Here is a 16976-nt window from a genome sequence, read left to right as displayed (position 1 = left end):
AATAGTAATTGTCCAAAATGAAACACCAAAAGGAAAGATTTGTAGAAATGAACAAAGAGCAGGGGCACCTGGGTGGCTCAGTCAGTGAAGCATCCAACTCTTGATCTCACCTCAGGTCTTGATCCCAGGGTCATGAGTTCAAGCCCTGCACTGGGCTCTGTGCTGGGCGTGAAGCCTACTATTAAAAAAAAGAAAAAAAGAAATTAATAAAGAGCTACAAGGTATGTAATAGGAAGAAAGTTGGTCCTTTACAAATATCTAAAATTATGAAAAAATGTAGGCGTCAACTAAAAATGGGTGAGAGGGCACATTGGTTTTTGTTTTTGTTTTTGTTTTTAATTATTTGTGGAGGTGGGTGAACAACAAAAAAGATTTTGAAAATGCTGCTCCAGATTCCATCTTCCTTCCCCTTTTCTGTATGACTTTTCTCCTTTGATCACCCCCTCTCCCTCTGAAGCATCCTTCTCTTCCTGCCAGCCTGCTTGTTCCCATGGGCACATGTATCCACTAGTAGCTGCATCTTTGAAAAAACCCTTCCTTGACCCCCACAACCCACCTCCAGTTATTGCCCAATTGCTCTACTCCATTCACAGATTCTTTAATGTCTACACCTGCCATCCCTGCTTCCTCATCTCTCATGTACCCCTTAACCCACCTTGATGTGGCTTCGCTCAGACCTACCTCTCCACCAGAGTTCCTTTTGCTATACTTGCCAATGACTTCTTTACCAGTTATTCTCCATAGTTTGCCACTCCCTCCTTCCGCAGTTTAAGACTTCCTCCTCCTGGCTTCTAAAACACCACCCTCTTTTTGTTGTCTTGTCACCTCTGTGGCACCTCTTTATCAGGTTTCTTGGTTGGCACCTTATCATTGCCACTTCTAAATGCTGCTATCCCTATCCTTGGCCCTAAGGCTCTCTGTATACTCCTTCCCTTGGAGATCCCATTCAGCTTTTATTTTATTTTTTTAAATGTTTATTTATTTTTAAGAGACAGAGCGTGAGCGAGGGAAGGGCAGGGAGAGAGGGAGACACAGAATCTGAAGCAGGTTCCAGGCTCCAAGCTGTCAGCACAGAACCTGACTCGGGGTCAAACTCATGATCCTCCAGATAGTGACCTGACTGAAGTCAGACGCTCAACCAACTGAGCCACCCAGGCACCCCCCTGGCTTCCCCCCTCCCCAAATATATCCATAAACCCATGACTCCTAAGAGTCTATCTCCAAGCCAGACTCTCCTCTGGGCTGAAAGCCTATTTCAAACTGCCTACTTGACAACTCCACTTGAGTGTCTGAGAGGCATTTCAAGTTTACCTTGTTCAAAAAAGCTCTCAATCTCCCAGGAACACAAAATAGTGACTCTATCCACAGTTATTCAAGCCTGGGAGTTATCCTTAAGATCTCCCTTTCCCCTGCCCCTCCTTCTCCCGTATCCAGTCCAACATGGAGTCCTGAAATCCTACCCTCCAAAAGCTGTCTTAAATGTGTCTGCTTCTTTTCCATCACTGTGGTGTCTGAATGGGGTCTCTGATTGGATGGGGGCCCCCAAATGTGGGGCCAGTGGCATGGACAGTGAAAGTGATGAAGTTTAGGGTGATGGGGGGTTCGTGGGGTCCGGAGCCGTTGGCCAAGAAAGAGTTCTGGAAGATGTCTTTGGTGCAAAAAGGTGATTTTATTAAAGCACAGGACAGGACCCGTGGGCAGGAAGAGCTGCACTGGGGTCCTGACGGGTCACTCACTATATACCCTCAGGTCAGGATTAGAGTAAGTATCTAAGGAATTTTGGAAGCAAGGTTTCCAGCACCTTGAAGGACTAGCTGTTGCTAGGGAAATGCCATTTATTACCATTTAATAAAACCTCAGTCATGAGACCCTTCTGATGTATATCAGGGGGCCATGAGCTTGGAGTATGATTGCCAGCGTATATCTTGGGGCGTTGAGATAAAGGAAGTCGACTTACAGGGTCCTCTAGGTTGGGATAATGTTAAGCTAAGGTTCTCTTTGTTCCCAGCAAAGTGTCATCCTTGAGGCAGCTGAGCTCCTAGAGGGAGGTCACTCTGCAGATTTCAAGGACTTGACAGTGGGCTGTAGGCAATAAGGGAATTTAATTTTTCATTTGCCTCAGTTTCCCACCTTACCATGGCAAGCACTTAAGCCCCTTTCCTTTGTTCTTGGGTAGCTGGGACTGTCCAAGGAACATCACACATATTCCACCTGGGGGGCAGGTGTGCTGGCCTGTATTTTACCCTCAACCTACCTCATGCTCCCTCATCAAAAGGATTCACCTGAGGCAGAACGAAGGCGATAGAAGGTGATGGAATACACCGCAAAGGAGCAGTGGGCAGGACAGCAGAGGGGCTGTCTGAAACAAGGCAGTGGGTGGGGGCTGTTTTTAAAGGCAGAAGGTGAGGAGGTGTATGGACTATGGAATTTTCCCTGCTTTGGTAACCGTGCCTAGTTGTAAGCAGCCCATTGGGTAGTTAGGGCCTATGGATATTTTGAGGTGGGTGGCCTGACGGGCCGGTCAGGTGGTTGCTCTGGGCCTTTTCCACATTCTGTCTCTCAAGGCTGTTTGCCTAGAAGCGGTCTCTACAATCCTCACCGCTACCACCAGCCTTGCGGCCAGGCCACCATCATCTCTCATTTGAATGATTACAGTAGCCTCCCAGGCATCTCCCTAGTTTTGCCCTTGCCCCCCTTCAATCCATTCTCCATGAAGTAGCCAGAGTGAGCTTTTTTTTTTTAATTTTTTTTTAACGTTTATTTATTTTTGAGACAGAGAGAGACAGAGCATGAACGGGGGAGGGGCAGAGAGAGAGGGAAACACAGAATCGGAAGCAGGCTCCAGGCTCTGAGCCATCAGCCCAGAGCCCGACGCAGGGCTCGAACTCACGGACCGCGAGATCGTGACCTGAGCTGAAGTCGGACGCTTAACCGACTGAGCCACCCAGGTGCCCCCAGAGTGAGCTTTTTAAAATATAAATTGAATAACACTCTACTGCTCTAATATTTCAATGACTTCCCATTACTCTTAAGGATCAAATCTAATCTCTTTACCTTTGGCCTGTAAAGCTTGCTATTTGGCTACTTATCTCTCCGGCTTTATCTGTACCACTTTCCTCCTCTGTGTCAGCCTTGCTTGCTCAATCCTGCTTTGGGACTTTGCATTTGTCCTCCCTTCTACCGACCCCACATTGTTCATCAGATTAACTCCCACTCATCTTTCATTAATCAAACATAAGTGTTTTCCCTCACTATTCGATTTCAATTGGGTTTCCCAGGCTTTTGCTGCCATAGCAGTGTAGAAAATGTTGAGGTTCGGAGCCAATGGCCAAGAAAGAATTCTTGAGACATCTTCAGTGCAAAAAGGTGGTTTTATTACAGCACAGGGACAGGACTTGTGGGCAGAAAGAGCTGCACTGAGATTGTGAGGTGTGGCCGATGATACACTTTCAAGTTGGGAGGGGTTAGGAATAGCACAAGCCTCCAAGGTATTTTGAAAACCTTGAAGGTTTCCAGGATTCTGAGGCTAGGAAAAGTTAATTTATTACTGTTTAGTAAAATCTCAGCCATAAGACCCTTCAGATGTATATCAGTGGGTCATATTCTTGGAGGATGATTGCTAACATACATTTGGGGGGGGGGTAGAGATAAAAGAAGTTTCCAAAGGAATTTTTATATGTTAGAGTAGACGTACAGGATCCTGGAGGTTGGGTAATGTTAAGCTAAGATTGTCTTTTGCCCTTAGCAAAGTGTCATCAAAGCAGCTGAGTTCCTAGAGAAATGTCACTCTGCCTATTTCAAGAACTTGTCAATGGGCTATCGGCAGTGAGGAAATTTAACTTTTCATTTGCCTTTGTTTCCCACATCAATTGTACATTGTGCTTTTCCTTCATAGTTTTACTACAGTTGGTAAATATGTATTTATTTGGTTTTCTTCCCCCCACTTAATTGAGGTGTAACTAGTGTTTGTGTGATTATTTGTTTATCATTTTCTATATTGTAAACTCCAGGAGGGCAGAGCCAGTCAGTCTGGGTATTTGTTGCCCCACCCCCATCTGTCCTGTTAGAAGAACGGTCTGGCACACAGCAAATGTTCAATAAATATTTATTGAGCGAAATGAATGAGTGCTTTAAGAGCTTGAGTACCCTCCCCTATTCTCTAGGAGTAGCTCTGAATCTCTTCTTAAAATCTGGGTAAGTGTTGGGGTACCTGGCTGGTCCAGTTGGTAGAGAATATGGCTCTTGATCTCAGGGTCATGAGTTCAAGCCCCAGGTTGGGTGTAGAGCTTACCTTTTTTAAAAACGGGCGGGGAATCTCCATGTGTTATTACAGTTAGGACTGAGGGCAAGTGCCTGAGGTACTTCTGTCCACAGATCCTCTTTAAACGTCACCTACCACTCACCACTCTCTGCCTATCCAAATGCTCTGCGCTGTCCCAATCAGCATGCAATCTCCCTAACAATCACGGACCAAATAAAGAGAAGGATTGTGACATGGACTCTAAACGTGACCGCATTTGCGTCTCAAGCCAGGAATATGACGCCCACAGCTCATTGCTCCTTCCAGGCCCGCAGAGTGCACCACTTCCCTCCCCTGCCCAGACCTGGGGGCTCCAACACCCAAAGCCTAGGAGCCCAGGCTCCGGCCATTCTTTTGACCTGCCGTACAGCATGGCAGCCCCCAAAGGCGTGGCCCAGGGCACTGATAGACGTACAACATGGCCGCCTACAGGAAGCACACCGCACGCCCTCCCGCCCGGCCACCGGAAGTTTCCATTTGAAAGCCAGGCGGCAGACCGGGTTGCTGGTGCGGCAGTTACTGCGGAGCAGCTTTTGAACCAGAGCGACGAGGGCTGCGAGTAGGAGCTACAGGCGCCTGGGTTCGGTTGTCCCGGGGCGAGAGACGGGGCTGGATGTCGGAGGCGGGCGGGATGGACTGGGAATGGAGAATTTTCTTTCTCCCGACTTCTTACCCGGGCCCGGACAGGCCAGGTCGCCCTCTCCCGGGGCCTTCCACCTGCTTGGGCCCCCTGGCCCACCGCAGGCTAACATTCGATTCGCACCTTCCAGGGCCCAGCCTTGCCGCCTCGTTACGATGACCAGCGTGGTTAAGACAGTGTACACCCTGCAGCCCCCCGCTGTGCAGAGCAGCGGCCTGCCGGCAGGTGGGTATCAACGCCGCCCTGCGGACTCGCGGAGGTGGTCTAGCCTAGGAGTATGAGGGCTTAGATCGGTGGCCGGGAAAGGGGGAGGCCATTCCATTGGCTCTGACACCTGCTAACTCCCCCGAAACCTGGCTAAATTGCTGATTGTTCCACAATTTATTTCCTCAAGCTAGGAATCCCTTGTTAAGCAATTGCTCGTTTTGTTTCCAGAGTTGGGCTATCTGGCTGGACCCGATTTGTTACCTGGGAGACGAGAGGAGAGTCTGATTCTTAGAGGCCCCAGGGTTCACCCACGTCTAGTTCACATTTGTAACTGCACAGTATCTCTTATGTAGTATGTTCTCAGTGTTTGTTGGGTGAAATGAGGGAGAGGGGCCAGGCCTAGCTGGAGTTTTCCACAACCTTGGGAGAAGAGAGGATTAAAAACAATTTTTGATTCCTTTGACATCCTGCTTTGTGTTACTGGGCTTGTGGTTGGAAGTCATCTCCTACAATCTGCAGTTGTCCAGCTGAGTAATCTGGAGAGCGTAGCATATAATAGACTTCAAACATCAGAACCTGTTGTGGGAGATTTTGAAACAGCTTTATTAAGACTCGTTTCCAGGAGACTGCCACTGGTGGGTGAGCAGTAACAGGATTGATCTGTGAGGTAAACAGGCTTGTCTCCAAAGGCTTAAAGGTTTTTGTTAGTCTCATGTGGCCTCAGAACACCTAAATGGTAACCTGGCTTCAGCAGGACTAGGAGTCTCTGGGGGAGCTGGAGCCTGGCCCCTTTACCCTGCCTTTCCCTTGGAGAACAGTGACCATCCTTGGGTGGAAAATGACGGGCTCTCCCCAGACAAGTTGGGAGTTTTCATCTCAGTTTTCTGTCCCTGTCCCAGCTTTATGATCATATATGACCAAAACAGTTTAACGTTTTAAGGCGATCTCCTAGGTTTTTTGTTTTGATTTTGGGCATCGACTCGTTTCTAAGTTTTAGTTTTCCAACTAGGTAACATACACATGTTAAAAATCCAAAGTTAGAAAACAATCTGCGGTAAAGAACGAGTCTCCCTTCCTTGACACCAGCCACCCAGTTCCCCTCCTTAGCGCCTCTCATTTCAAGAAGACAGTCTTTGTTAAATCCTGCTAAATTTTTCCTACAATGCAGCCCTTAGGTTCTAGCAAGTACGGATTATTGGATCTGCTTCCAGTCAACGAAGAGTTGTTAATTTTGATCAATTTACTATTAAGACCCTTTCTCATGGGATATATTTGTTACCGTGTAGAACTTCATACCTGAAACAGGATGTTCCCCCAGGATTACCTTTTACTTCAGACAAAGACCTGGGGCACCTGGCTGGCTTACTTGGTAAAGCATGTGACTCTTGAGCTCAGTTCTGAGTTCAAGCCCCACATTGGGCATGGAGCCTACTTTAAAAAATAAATAAAAACAAATAAATAAAAACATGCGTACTTCAGAGACTTCAAAAAGAACCTTTTTTTTTCCAACATATGAAGTTTATCGTCAAATTGGTTTCCATACAACACCCAGTGCTCATCCCAAAAGGTGCCCTCCTCAATACCCATCCTCCACCCTCCCCTCCCTCCCACCCCCCATCAGCCCTCAGTTTGTTCTCAGTTTTTAAGAGTCTCAAAAAGAACCATTTTAATCTTTGCTTTGTGGGCACGAGAATGGAATATAGGGTATAAGTGCCCAGTGAGTGTACCTATAAATGAAATCATTTGTCAGCCTGAGAAATCATATTTATTCCAAACTATTGTGCAGCTAAAGTCATCACAACAAAATCTGTGTCAAATACAGATACCAGTTTCCTAATGCCTGTGATCCAGTGCTTTGTACCTCGTTTCTTCAACTTGATTTGTTACAGCCCTTAATTTAGGTCAAGCTGAAGGAGCCATTTTACACTGAGCAAAGTGAAAGTTGGTTTAAATTAGAAAATCCGTGGGGGGAGAGGTGGAGAGGCAGCGTGTAACTCCAGAACATGTTACTTGAACTTGCTGTGGTCTATAAATGGTGAAAAGACTGTGTGGTGGAGGGCTGGCATAGGGACTAGGGGGAAATGCTCCTCTCTGGGGCAGAAGGGTGTCATGGCAGGGCCACTTCTCAGGTTATCTGGCAGTACCCTAGCAAGATTGGAACAGAATGTCAACTAGGGAACCTCTACACTTAATGAATAAACAAAAGGGCTGAAGTAAAGGCAATCATCATGAAAAGGGGAAAGAAGGGGCACCTGGGTGGCTCAGTGGGTTAAGTGCCCGACTTTCAGCTCAAGACATGATCTCACGATTCATGAGTTCGAGCCCCATGTCAGGCTCTGTGCTGTGTGCTGACAGCTCGGAGCCTGGAGTCTGCTTAGGATGCTGTGTCCCCCTCTCTCTCTGCCCCCTGCCCCCCTCTTGCACATGCTTGCTCACTCCCTCCCTCCCTCTCTCTCTCAACAATAAATAAACATTAAGAAGTTAAAAAAAAAAAAAGTGGCGGGCGGGGGAGAAGACTAGAGGAAATCATTCAGAAATGGTGTATGAAATATCGTCAAGTGTGAAGTTCTGAAGTGTTCTATATGTTCCGCAAGCGGGTACCAAACCCCTGTTAATATGCTGGATACTCTCTAGGCGCTAGGGACACAAAGACATCTCAGAGTATTTAGGGAGACTGGTCAAAACAAGTGTGTGGCAGTTCAAAGAGAACCTCATAGCAGCTTGAGTGTAGCCTTGGGAGAGCAAACTGAATGCTTAGGAGCTTAAGGTGGTTCGATTCCACTGGAGATGGATGAAGGATTCAGCTGTGTTTTGCCCTGCTGACGGCCACACTGGCTCGCATTTGGCTCTTTGCTTGTATCAGCCTCCACTTTCACATCTGTGCCCTCTGGCCGTTCACTTTGCTGCACCATCAAGCTTTTGGCTGTCCTCAAACACATTGCACTGTCACATTCGAAGAGTTTTAGTTTCCATCCCCGATTATTCTCGAACTCTTATTCTTCTGAATTGATCTCCACGAGTTGTGGTTGGCCAGAATGAAAATCCAAGTGTCCGACGACCTGGAACAGAACTGTTTGTTACAGAGTCGCAGCTATTGGGTCATGGTGCTTGAGTCTTCACCCGCTTGCTTTCCTTTGCAGACACACAAACTCGAGCCCCTTCGAAGAGCCTCTTACCAGTGAAGTCCAAAGAAGTGGATGTTTCCAGGCTTCATTCAGGAGGTGCAGAGAACGATGTTACAAAAATCATCAAACCAAGACGAGAGAACGGGTGAGAGTCAGAGCATTGGTATCCAGTGAGAACCTCTTGCTAGAAATTACTCAGCATGAAGATTTAGAAAGTAGGGTTTTTGAAAGCAGTCGATCAGTTCTGAAGAGGCCCAGCAAGGGTTAAGATAAGAGGTACTCTTTCCTCTCTCACCACTTGCTCTGAGTGTGCAGACAGCAGTACTGTGGCCAAACACCAGCCCTAAGTGGTGGTCGGAGTGGGTGGGGCTGCTTGCTAGCCTAGGTTGCTGGTCTGAGCACAGTCCAGCCCAGGGAAGTGTGTGCCCCTCCCTCTTCTCAGTTCCCATAGAAGCAAGGTTGACATGAGATAATTACACCGTTTTGAGCAGCAGCAGGTCTGTCGGGTGGTCGAGGTGGTCAGGAGAGGAGCCCATTCCCTATTAATAGTCTGGGCTGAGACAAAAGTGCAAGGACCCTCAGAGCTTCTCAAGCGTCTGCTGTTTGCATTCTATGGAATCTCTGGTTCTTTCCTCAGAAAACCAAGCTCTTTGTTCTGCCTTGTTTACCACACATGTAACAATGCCACAAGTCTCTGATTTCTCTGTTGTTTCCTTTTTTAATTGAGGTATGTTATTAACACATTATATTAGTTTCAGGTGTACAATATAATGATTAGGTATTTGTGTATGTTGCAAAATGATCACCACAATGAGACTAGTTAACATCCGGTTTCTTTGTTTTTGCTCCTCTAGGCAGGTGAAAGCTGCAGACACTGCCTTTAGGAGGAACATCAGAAAAAGGTGAGCATCGGGGTAAATGAAAGCTGGCCACTATTTTGGGGTGGTGGATCTCAGTCGCGTACCTCAGAATCGCTCATGGGTTCTTGTAATGTGTTATAGTCTGGGTGCCATCCCAGAAAGTTGAGTGGAACTTTCAGGGATGAAGCACAGCCAAGTTTGAGAACCACTGTCAGGGCAAGGATCAGTGATGCTACCATCTTGAGAACCAGATGAGCTTTCTGGGCTCCATGCCAGGACCACTGCTAATTGGAAATCAAACCCAGCTAGATAGCCCATCAATAGGAGCGTGAGCCTTCAGGATAGGAGGCACTGCATGTGGTTAGTGACTTTGAGATGGGGGTGATGGTGGTGGTGTTAGAATCCTGGGGAAGGATCCATCTCTCTGTTTGAGGCTAGCTTGGATGTTTTGCAGTCCTGAAGACAGAAATAGTGCAAGCTGGAAAGTTTGTAGAAATAGGTTCTGATTCCAAATCTAATTCCAGATAGGTTCTAATTCCAAATCTATAATAGATTTGGGTATGTCTTAAAAGTTCTGAAGATAGGAGCACATGGCCAGCTTAGTTAGTAGAACAATGCAACTCTTGATCTCAGGGTTTTGAGTTCGAGCCCCATGTTGGGTGTGGAGATTACTTAAAAATAAAATCTTTAGGGCACCTGGGTGGCTCAGTCGGCTGAGCATCCGACTCTTGATTTTGGCTGAAGTCATGATCCCAGGGTCATGGGATCAAGCCCCACGTTGGGCTCTGTGCTGACTGTAGAGCCTGCTCAGGATTCTGTCTGTCTCACCCTCTGCCCTTCTCCCCTGCTTGTGCTCTCTCTCTCTAAAAAGTACAGGGAAGCCTGGGTGGCTCAGTCGGTTGGGCGTGACTCTTGATTTTGGCTTAGGTAATGATCTCATGGTTCTGAGATCAAGCCCAATGTTGGGCTCCGTGCTGATGGCATGGAGCCTGCTTGGGATTCTCTGTCTCCTTCTCTCTTCCCCTCCCCCATGCTCTCTCTCTGTCTCTCTCAAAATAAATAACCAAAAAAAAAAAAAAGTAAATAATAAAACCTTAAAAAATTTATGAAGATAAAGTACTATTCAAGAAGGACTCTGAGGGCATCAAAAAGAGAGGTTGATATTGATCATAATGGCTAATATTTATTAGGTATTTACTGTGTATCTGTAGCTGTGCTAAGAATTATTACATGTATTCTCTCTCCTTTTTCACAATAATGTTATGAGATGTGGGTATTACCCTAATTCTAGAAATGAGGAAACCAAGTCTCAGAGAGGTTATGTAGCTTACTGAAGGTCATAAACTATTAGATAATGAAGCCAAGATTCGAACTCCTGTTTGTGTGACCCTATAACCCATTTTAACCCCTCCACTGCTTCATACAAGCACAATTATCATTACAGCTACAAGCCACTGAGCAAACAGAAATCAGAGGAAGAGCTCAAGGATAAGAACCAGCTCTTAGAGGCCGTCAACAAGCAGCTGCACCAGAAGTTGACTGAAACTCAGGTGAGAGACCCACCAGACCTCTGTCATCACTGAACTGGGGAATGCATGGAATCCCGAGGGACGGCCCCTTGGGTGGGAGCAAGCTTGCAATGCCCAGGTGCCCAAGGGCAGAAGGGGAAGACACCGGGTGTGGGCTGTGGCTGTCCAAGAGTAAGGGCAGCAAAACCACCCCCACAGAGTGGAACAGGCCTCATCTGTCTGCATGGCACCCCGATAGGGAGAACTGAAGGACCTGACCCAAAAGGTGGAGCTGCTGGAGAAGTTTCAGGATAACTGTTTGGCAATTTTGGAGAGCAAGGGCCTCAACCCAGGTAAGAGACGGTACACAGTTGCCTTCAGAAGAGTCAGTGCACCTGCCGCCTCCTGGGCTGATTGTGGACTGGCTGTCAGGAGTCCGGCATGGCATCAGCTGGTCCATTTAGTGCAGGGGTTGCTTAGCAAAACCCTGAAGATTTGGAGGAGTTTTTCTTTCTTTTTTTAAAGATTTTTTTCTTTTTGTTTTTAAGTCATCTCTATACCCAATGTGTGGCTTGAGCTTATAACCCAGACATCAAGAGTCATATCCTCTACCGACTGAGCCAGCCAGGCACCCCTGGAGAAGCTTTCCTTTGTTCCCTTGTGATGTTGACTTAAACCAACAGAATTTCAGATAGTTGTAGAGAGAGGATTATCTCTTATCTGAACACTTTGTGCCATTCATTTGATGCTAACAAGTATGACCTTGCAAATAGATCAGAAATATTTCATTTCTTTCTTTTTTTTAATTTAAAAACTTTTTTTTTACGTTTATTTATTTTTGAGAGAGAAACACACACACAGCACAAGCAGGTGAGGGGCAGAGAGAGGGGGAGACCCAGAATCCAAATTAGGCTCTAGGCTCTGAGCTGTCAGCACAGAGCCCGACGTGGGCTTGAACTCACGAACATGAGAGATCATGACCTGAGCTGAAGTCGGATGCTAGCCAGCTGAGCCACCCAGGTGCCCCACATTTCTTTCAAGGCAGATAGCAAACAGGGTAAATTTCCCAGGTGGGAAAAGATAGAGGTGACACTATTTCAAGAGTTCCTAAACCTGGCTGATCAGCAGAATCACAATAGTTAAATGTGACTTTTTTTTTAATATTTGTTTATTTTTGAAAGAGAGAGAGAAAGACAGGCAGACAGCACATGAGTGGGGGAGGGGCAGAGAGAGAGGGAGACAGAGAATCCCAAGCAAGAGCCAGGCTCCGAGCAGTCAGCACAGAGCCTGACGTGGGGCTCGAACTCAAGAACTGTGAGATCATGACCCGAGCTGAAGTTGGACACTTAACCCACTGAACCACCCGGATGCCCCTTAAATGTGATTTCTATTCTGACCCTGTCCCTAGAAAGCAGAGTCTGTAGCAAAGAGGGGCATAGAAAAAGGAATTGCTGAAAGACTGTACTCAGACTGAGTTGAGGAGCCTGAGAATACCAGGTAAAGGGGCCCAGGCTTCTTTGAATTCAGGGACACTGGCTTTGAATGCTGCTGATTAACCTGTGCATTTTAGTATATATTCTTTATAATCACCATATATGTTTTTGTATAATTTTAATTTGCGATATATGTCCACTACTTTTACCAAAAATAATAATTTATTAAGCCTGAAAAGATTTTTTTTTTTTTTAAAAAAGACACATTTATTCAGCATCGTGATCAGACTATTACATTTAGCAATCAACAGCATGGGTGCAAAAAAAAAATCTACATTAAAACCCTTTGTTGGAATGCTTTACACTTTCCACAGAACAAAAACTAAAATCACCTATGTTAAACAATTAGTCACAAATACAATCCTCGAGTTTTTGTCCATACACACGAGTATTGTCTAATAAATGTCTTCTTTGTAGCAGCTAGGCCCTGCCACCACTGTGCTTGGCTGAGTTCACAAATCTGTTGTAACCTGTAGCTTCCCTGTCACTTCTGTGGCTCTCCCCTCCTGCTAAGCTTTGTTTCCTGGCAGTAATTAAAACCTTCTGCCACTGCCATAGCTACTGCTGTTGCTGGAACCATCATAGCCACTTTGGTTTTGTGGTTTGGCAAAGTATTAGCCTCCACCACCGTAGGGGCCAGAGCTTCTGCCTCCAGAATTTGAAGACTGACTGTTGTAATTGCCAAAATCATTATAGCTTCCGCCACCTTCAAAGTTGCTTCCATCGATACCAAATCCGTTATAGCCATCCCCACTGCCACCATCCACCATCACCTCGACTGCCACCAAAGCCACCTCACCCACTGAAGTTTCCTCCACAGCCAAAGTTGTCATTCCCACCAAGAACACCTCCACGACCACCACCAAAGTTTCCAGAACCACTTCGACCTCTTTGGCTGGAGGAAGCACTAGCCATCTCTTACTTAGATGAAACTTTCCTTACTTTACGGTTGTGGCCATTCACAGTATGGTATTTTTTGAATGACGATCTTGTCTAGAATCATGGTCATCAAATGTTACAAAAGCAAAGCCTCTCTCTTTTTGCCACTGCCTCGGTGAGTCATGATTTCAATCACTTCAGTTTTCCCGTACTGTTCAAAATAATCTCTTAGATGATGTTCTTCAGTGTCTTCTTTAATGCCACCGACAAAAATCTTTTCCACAGTTAAGTGGGGACCAGGTGTTTGAGAAGCTTCTCTCGAGACAGCCTCTTTGGTTCTACAGCTCTTCCATCCAACCTTGTGTGGCCTTGCAGTCATGGCTGCATCTGTCTCTTCCACAGTGGCCTACGTGACAAACCCAAAGCCTCTGGAGCGCTTGGTGTTTGGGTCTGTCATGGCCACACAGTCCGTGAGCATTCCCCATTGCTCAGAATGGCTCCTCAGACTCTCATCCATTGTCTCAAAGCTCAAACCTCTGATGAAAAGCTTCCATGGCTTTTTAGGCTCTTTGGGATACTCTGACTTAGACATGACAGCGGTGTGGAGCTGGGAGCTGTGGACAGCGGAGCGGAGGGGAGACTTTAAGGATGCTTAAAGGCAGCATCCACAGGCAGAAAGCCGGAAAAGCTTTTAAAAATAGTTTTTTGTATTGTCAATGAAACAGAAAAATCCAACCTTTGCATTTTCTCTAGACAGATTTTCTGCTGAGCTGAAGAGAAAGCAGACTGAACTTTTGACCATATCCAAAACTAGAACAGAGGGAGGTAAAATAAAGCTCGGAGGGTGGGTGTAGGTGACCCTGCCAAGGTGAAAACTCAGGAGACAGTCAGGGACCAGACACTCAGAGAAGTTTCCCTCATGAGTATTCCTATACTTGTCCGTGGAGGGGTTTTTATTTCTGTTTAAGGTGCAGTTCCCTAAGCAAGCTGACTCTGTTGTTTGTATCAGTTTTAGGCAGTGAGACCCTGGCGTCACGGCAAGAAGCCACCACAGATCACACGGACTCTATGGTGAGGGCATGGGTGTGAGTATGTGGGGGCCAAGGGACCACGGGTCTCTGCACAGCTAAGAAAGTCTCTGCCATGTGCCCAGCAAACCCCAGGAAGCAGCCTTTGTTTCCATGATAGTGGAAGAGAGCCGTGGATATGTACTCGAAAAGCATATTTTACTTGGAAGGCAATTTTGTGCTTACAGATATGAGTGAGCCTGAGTTGAAAATATGCTACTTTGAGACACATAATAGGATGAACCTGTAGAGAGAACTTTCTGGTTTTTCTGTTCTCCACTTTACCAAATTTCTCCCCTTACCCATTTACTGAGAACTGTATGATGGAAAGGTGCAGCCTGAATTAAAATCGGCTTCTCTTTGGTTCTCTCCCAAAGTAGGAAGGTAGTTGTTCAGGGTTAAGTCTTTTGAGCTTCTCTGACTTCTTCACCAGGAAGATCAGTGGTCATATTAGAATAATAGAATACTCGAGATGGAAGCCTTCCTCCAGTCCCACAGGCTAGTAGTCACCTCTCCGGTGGCTACTGTGTTTGGACCACATTGGCTGTGTAACATAGAGCACCCGGAAGTGGGGTGATCTGTCCATCCTGTGGATTGAGTTCCTCCGGGGTGCCCACTAGAGAGCCTGCCACAAGTGGGGCACTCAGTAGATGACTGAGCTAAGGGAAGGCTTGTTAGCAATCATCTAACCAACTTTCATTTTATATAAAGAGATTAGTTTATATAAAGCAAGTTTTCACCTATCAATAAAGATTTGTTATCACACTGTACTTTCCTTTTAGTTGCTACTGGAAACTTTGCAAGATGAGCTGAAGCTTTTTAATGAAACAGCCAAAAAACAGATGGAGGAGCTACAGGTGAGAGACAGATGTCACCCCGAGTCAGGATTACCATTTCCTACCACAGTAGGTGGATCTGTGGAGGACTCTTTCTTATTTACCTATTTATTTATCTTTAACAAACCACTTTTTAACGATAATGGATTTACCGAAGAGTTGCAAAGATAATACAGAGAATTCCATTCCCTTAATGTTAACACCATATATTATCGTAGTACATTTATCAACATTAAAAAACCAACATTGATGTGTTACTCTTAACTAAATCCTGAGACTTCATTTGTTTTCACCACTTTTTTTCAACCAGTTTTCTCTTCTAACGACGCAGAAATGTTCACAGCTACAGGGCTTGAGGCAATGTGCAAACACTAGATGGCTCAAAGTTAGAGGTGGGCCTGTGCAAACTGTGCTCTGGAAACTTGGTATCTCAAGGAAACCTGGAATAGGAAACCCAGATTCTTGGGTCTGGACTTCTTTGGATTGGTTGGAAGAATCATGGGATAGTACACTGGAACCTAGAGGATTTCGTGGCCCCACTTTAGATATAGGAGAGAGACCATCCCTAAAATGAGCACAGATGTACAAATTTAAGGTAGAAAATACAATGTCTGTCAGTATTCTAATGGTCTTCCTCAATGGAAGAGAAGTATCATGTCCTGAGATGGTATTGTCTCCCATGTGAATCAAAGTTTTGTGGGTGTTTGTCTTGTTTGTTTCTTTTTGAATGTCTTTCCATGCAGGCCTTAAAAGTAAAGTTGAAGATGAAAGAAGAAGAGCGGGCCCGGTTCCTAGAGCAGCAGACATTATGTAACAGTCAAGTGCATGATTTTACAACAGCCCTTGAGGAAATGGAGCAGCTATTGGAAATGTGATAAAAAGCAGACCAGCTGGCTCCCTCTTGGGGTTAAACTCTCAGAGGAAGCCACTTAGGACATCTGCTTCTTGGCCATGACCTTCTAGGACTCACCATCCCCAGAATGAAAACAGTTTCTGCAGTAGGATTAAGGACAGTTGATGCCGGAATGGCGGTTCCTCCTTAAACAAGTGTTCCCAGCCTTTCAGATTGGTCGGCTCTCCTGAACCTCACATGTACGTAACTGAGGCCTACAAAGAGGGGGTGCCTGGAAGCTTGGATCAACCTTCTACGCAACAAAGCGGCAAGCCATTAGAATCAGACCAAATCAGTCATAGTCAGAGGATCCCAAAGGTAACATTCAGATGTGTAGGAAGAAAGCCTTAATTGTACAGAGGAGCACAGATGCTCCACAGGAGACATCACTGAGAAGCCATGCTAGACTTTCTAACTTGGAACACATTCTGTCTCATCCCGGTTGGGCTCTATACCTCATTGTAAATCATTGAACTTGAAGTTACTTAAGATGGCTTAATAAATGGGGGTGAAGGTATAGATAGCAATAACACCTACCTGAAACCGTACACCTTGGAGCTTTTAATCTAAATCACTTCCGTTTTTGGGGTTTGGTTTTGGTGATTTTTACGAAGTGCTACTTTTAAAATAAATATTTCTATAACTGTCCGGACTACACACTGAGAAATGGAAATAGCCTTTTAACTTAAGTATGTCCACTGAACACTCTTGAGCTAATCTAGTTAACACAGTCAAGACACTGATTTAACCCAGAATATTTTTCTTCTACTTAAGTGCCCTGTGGCTAGCCCTGCCGTCTTCCAGGAGCAGTAGCCTTCTGAGGGTGTGCCCTTTTAGAGCAGTGGGTGCCAGACTCCATCCACCAGGCATGTGTCACTAGCTGCCTGTGTCTTCCCTATATTCTTAAGCACGGTCACGGACTGCTGTTTGCACAGCCAGTCCTGGACCTGGCCCCGTGGATCCTTAGTCAGCTGAAGTCTGTGGCAGGCTTCCCTGCTGGCTTACTAAAGGCACAGCTATTTTCATTTCTTAGTTGATCAAGGCAGACTTTGGCTTTGGCTGTCTTCCTTTTTTTTTTTTTAAATGTGTATTTACTTTTCTTTAATGTTAATTTCATTTTTGAGATAGAGCGTGAGTAGGGGAGGGACAGAGAGAGGGAGAGCAAGAAT

At 45.8% G+C, this 16976-nt stretch overlaps 1 protein-coding gene and 1 pseudogene across 1 annotated transcript; one reads left to right on the top strand and one right to left on the bottom strand.

Annotated features, from left to right (window-relative positions):
- The first annotated feature begins 4550 nt into the window (after positions 1-4550).
- On the top strand, positions 4551-16453 carry KNSTRN (kinetochore localized astrin (SPAG5) binding protein). Its single transcript, XM_042942416.1, has 10 exons — positions 4551-4859; positions 5071-5165; positions 8288-8417; positions 9127-9174; positions 10577-10682; positions 10900-10993; positions 13766-13837; positions 14022-14083; positions 14862-14936; positions 15659-16453. Exons 1-10 carry the CDS (start codon positions 4672-4674, stop codon positions 15788-15790), a joined length of 1002 nt encoding a protein of 333 aa, XP_042798350.1. The 5' UTR covers positions 4551-4671; the 3' UTR covers positions 15791-16453.
- LOC122222191 lies at positions 12558-13604 on the bottom strand (annotated as a pseudogene).
- Positions 16454-16976: the final 523 nt, after the last annotated feature.

This window comes from Panthera leo, chromosome B3, assembly GCF_018350215.1.
Source record: "Panthera leo isolate Ple1 chromosome B3, P.leo_Ple1_pat1.1, whole genome shotgun sequence".
Classification (NCBI taxonomy): domain Eukaryota; kingdom Metazoa; phylum Chordata; class Mammalia; order Carnivora; family Felidae; genus Panthera; species Panthera leo.
This window is presented reverse-complemented; position numbering and strand designations above follow the sequence as displayed.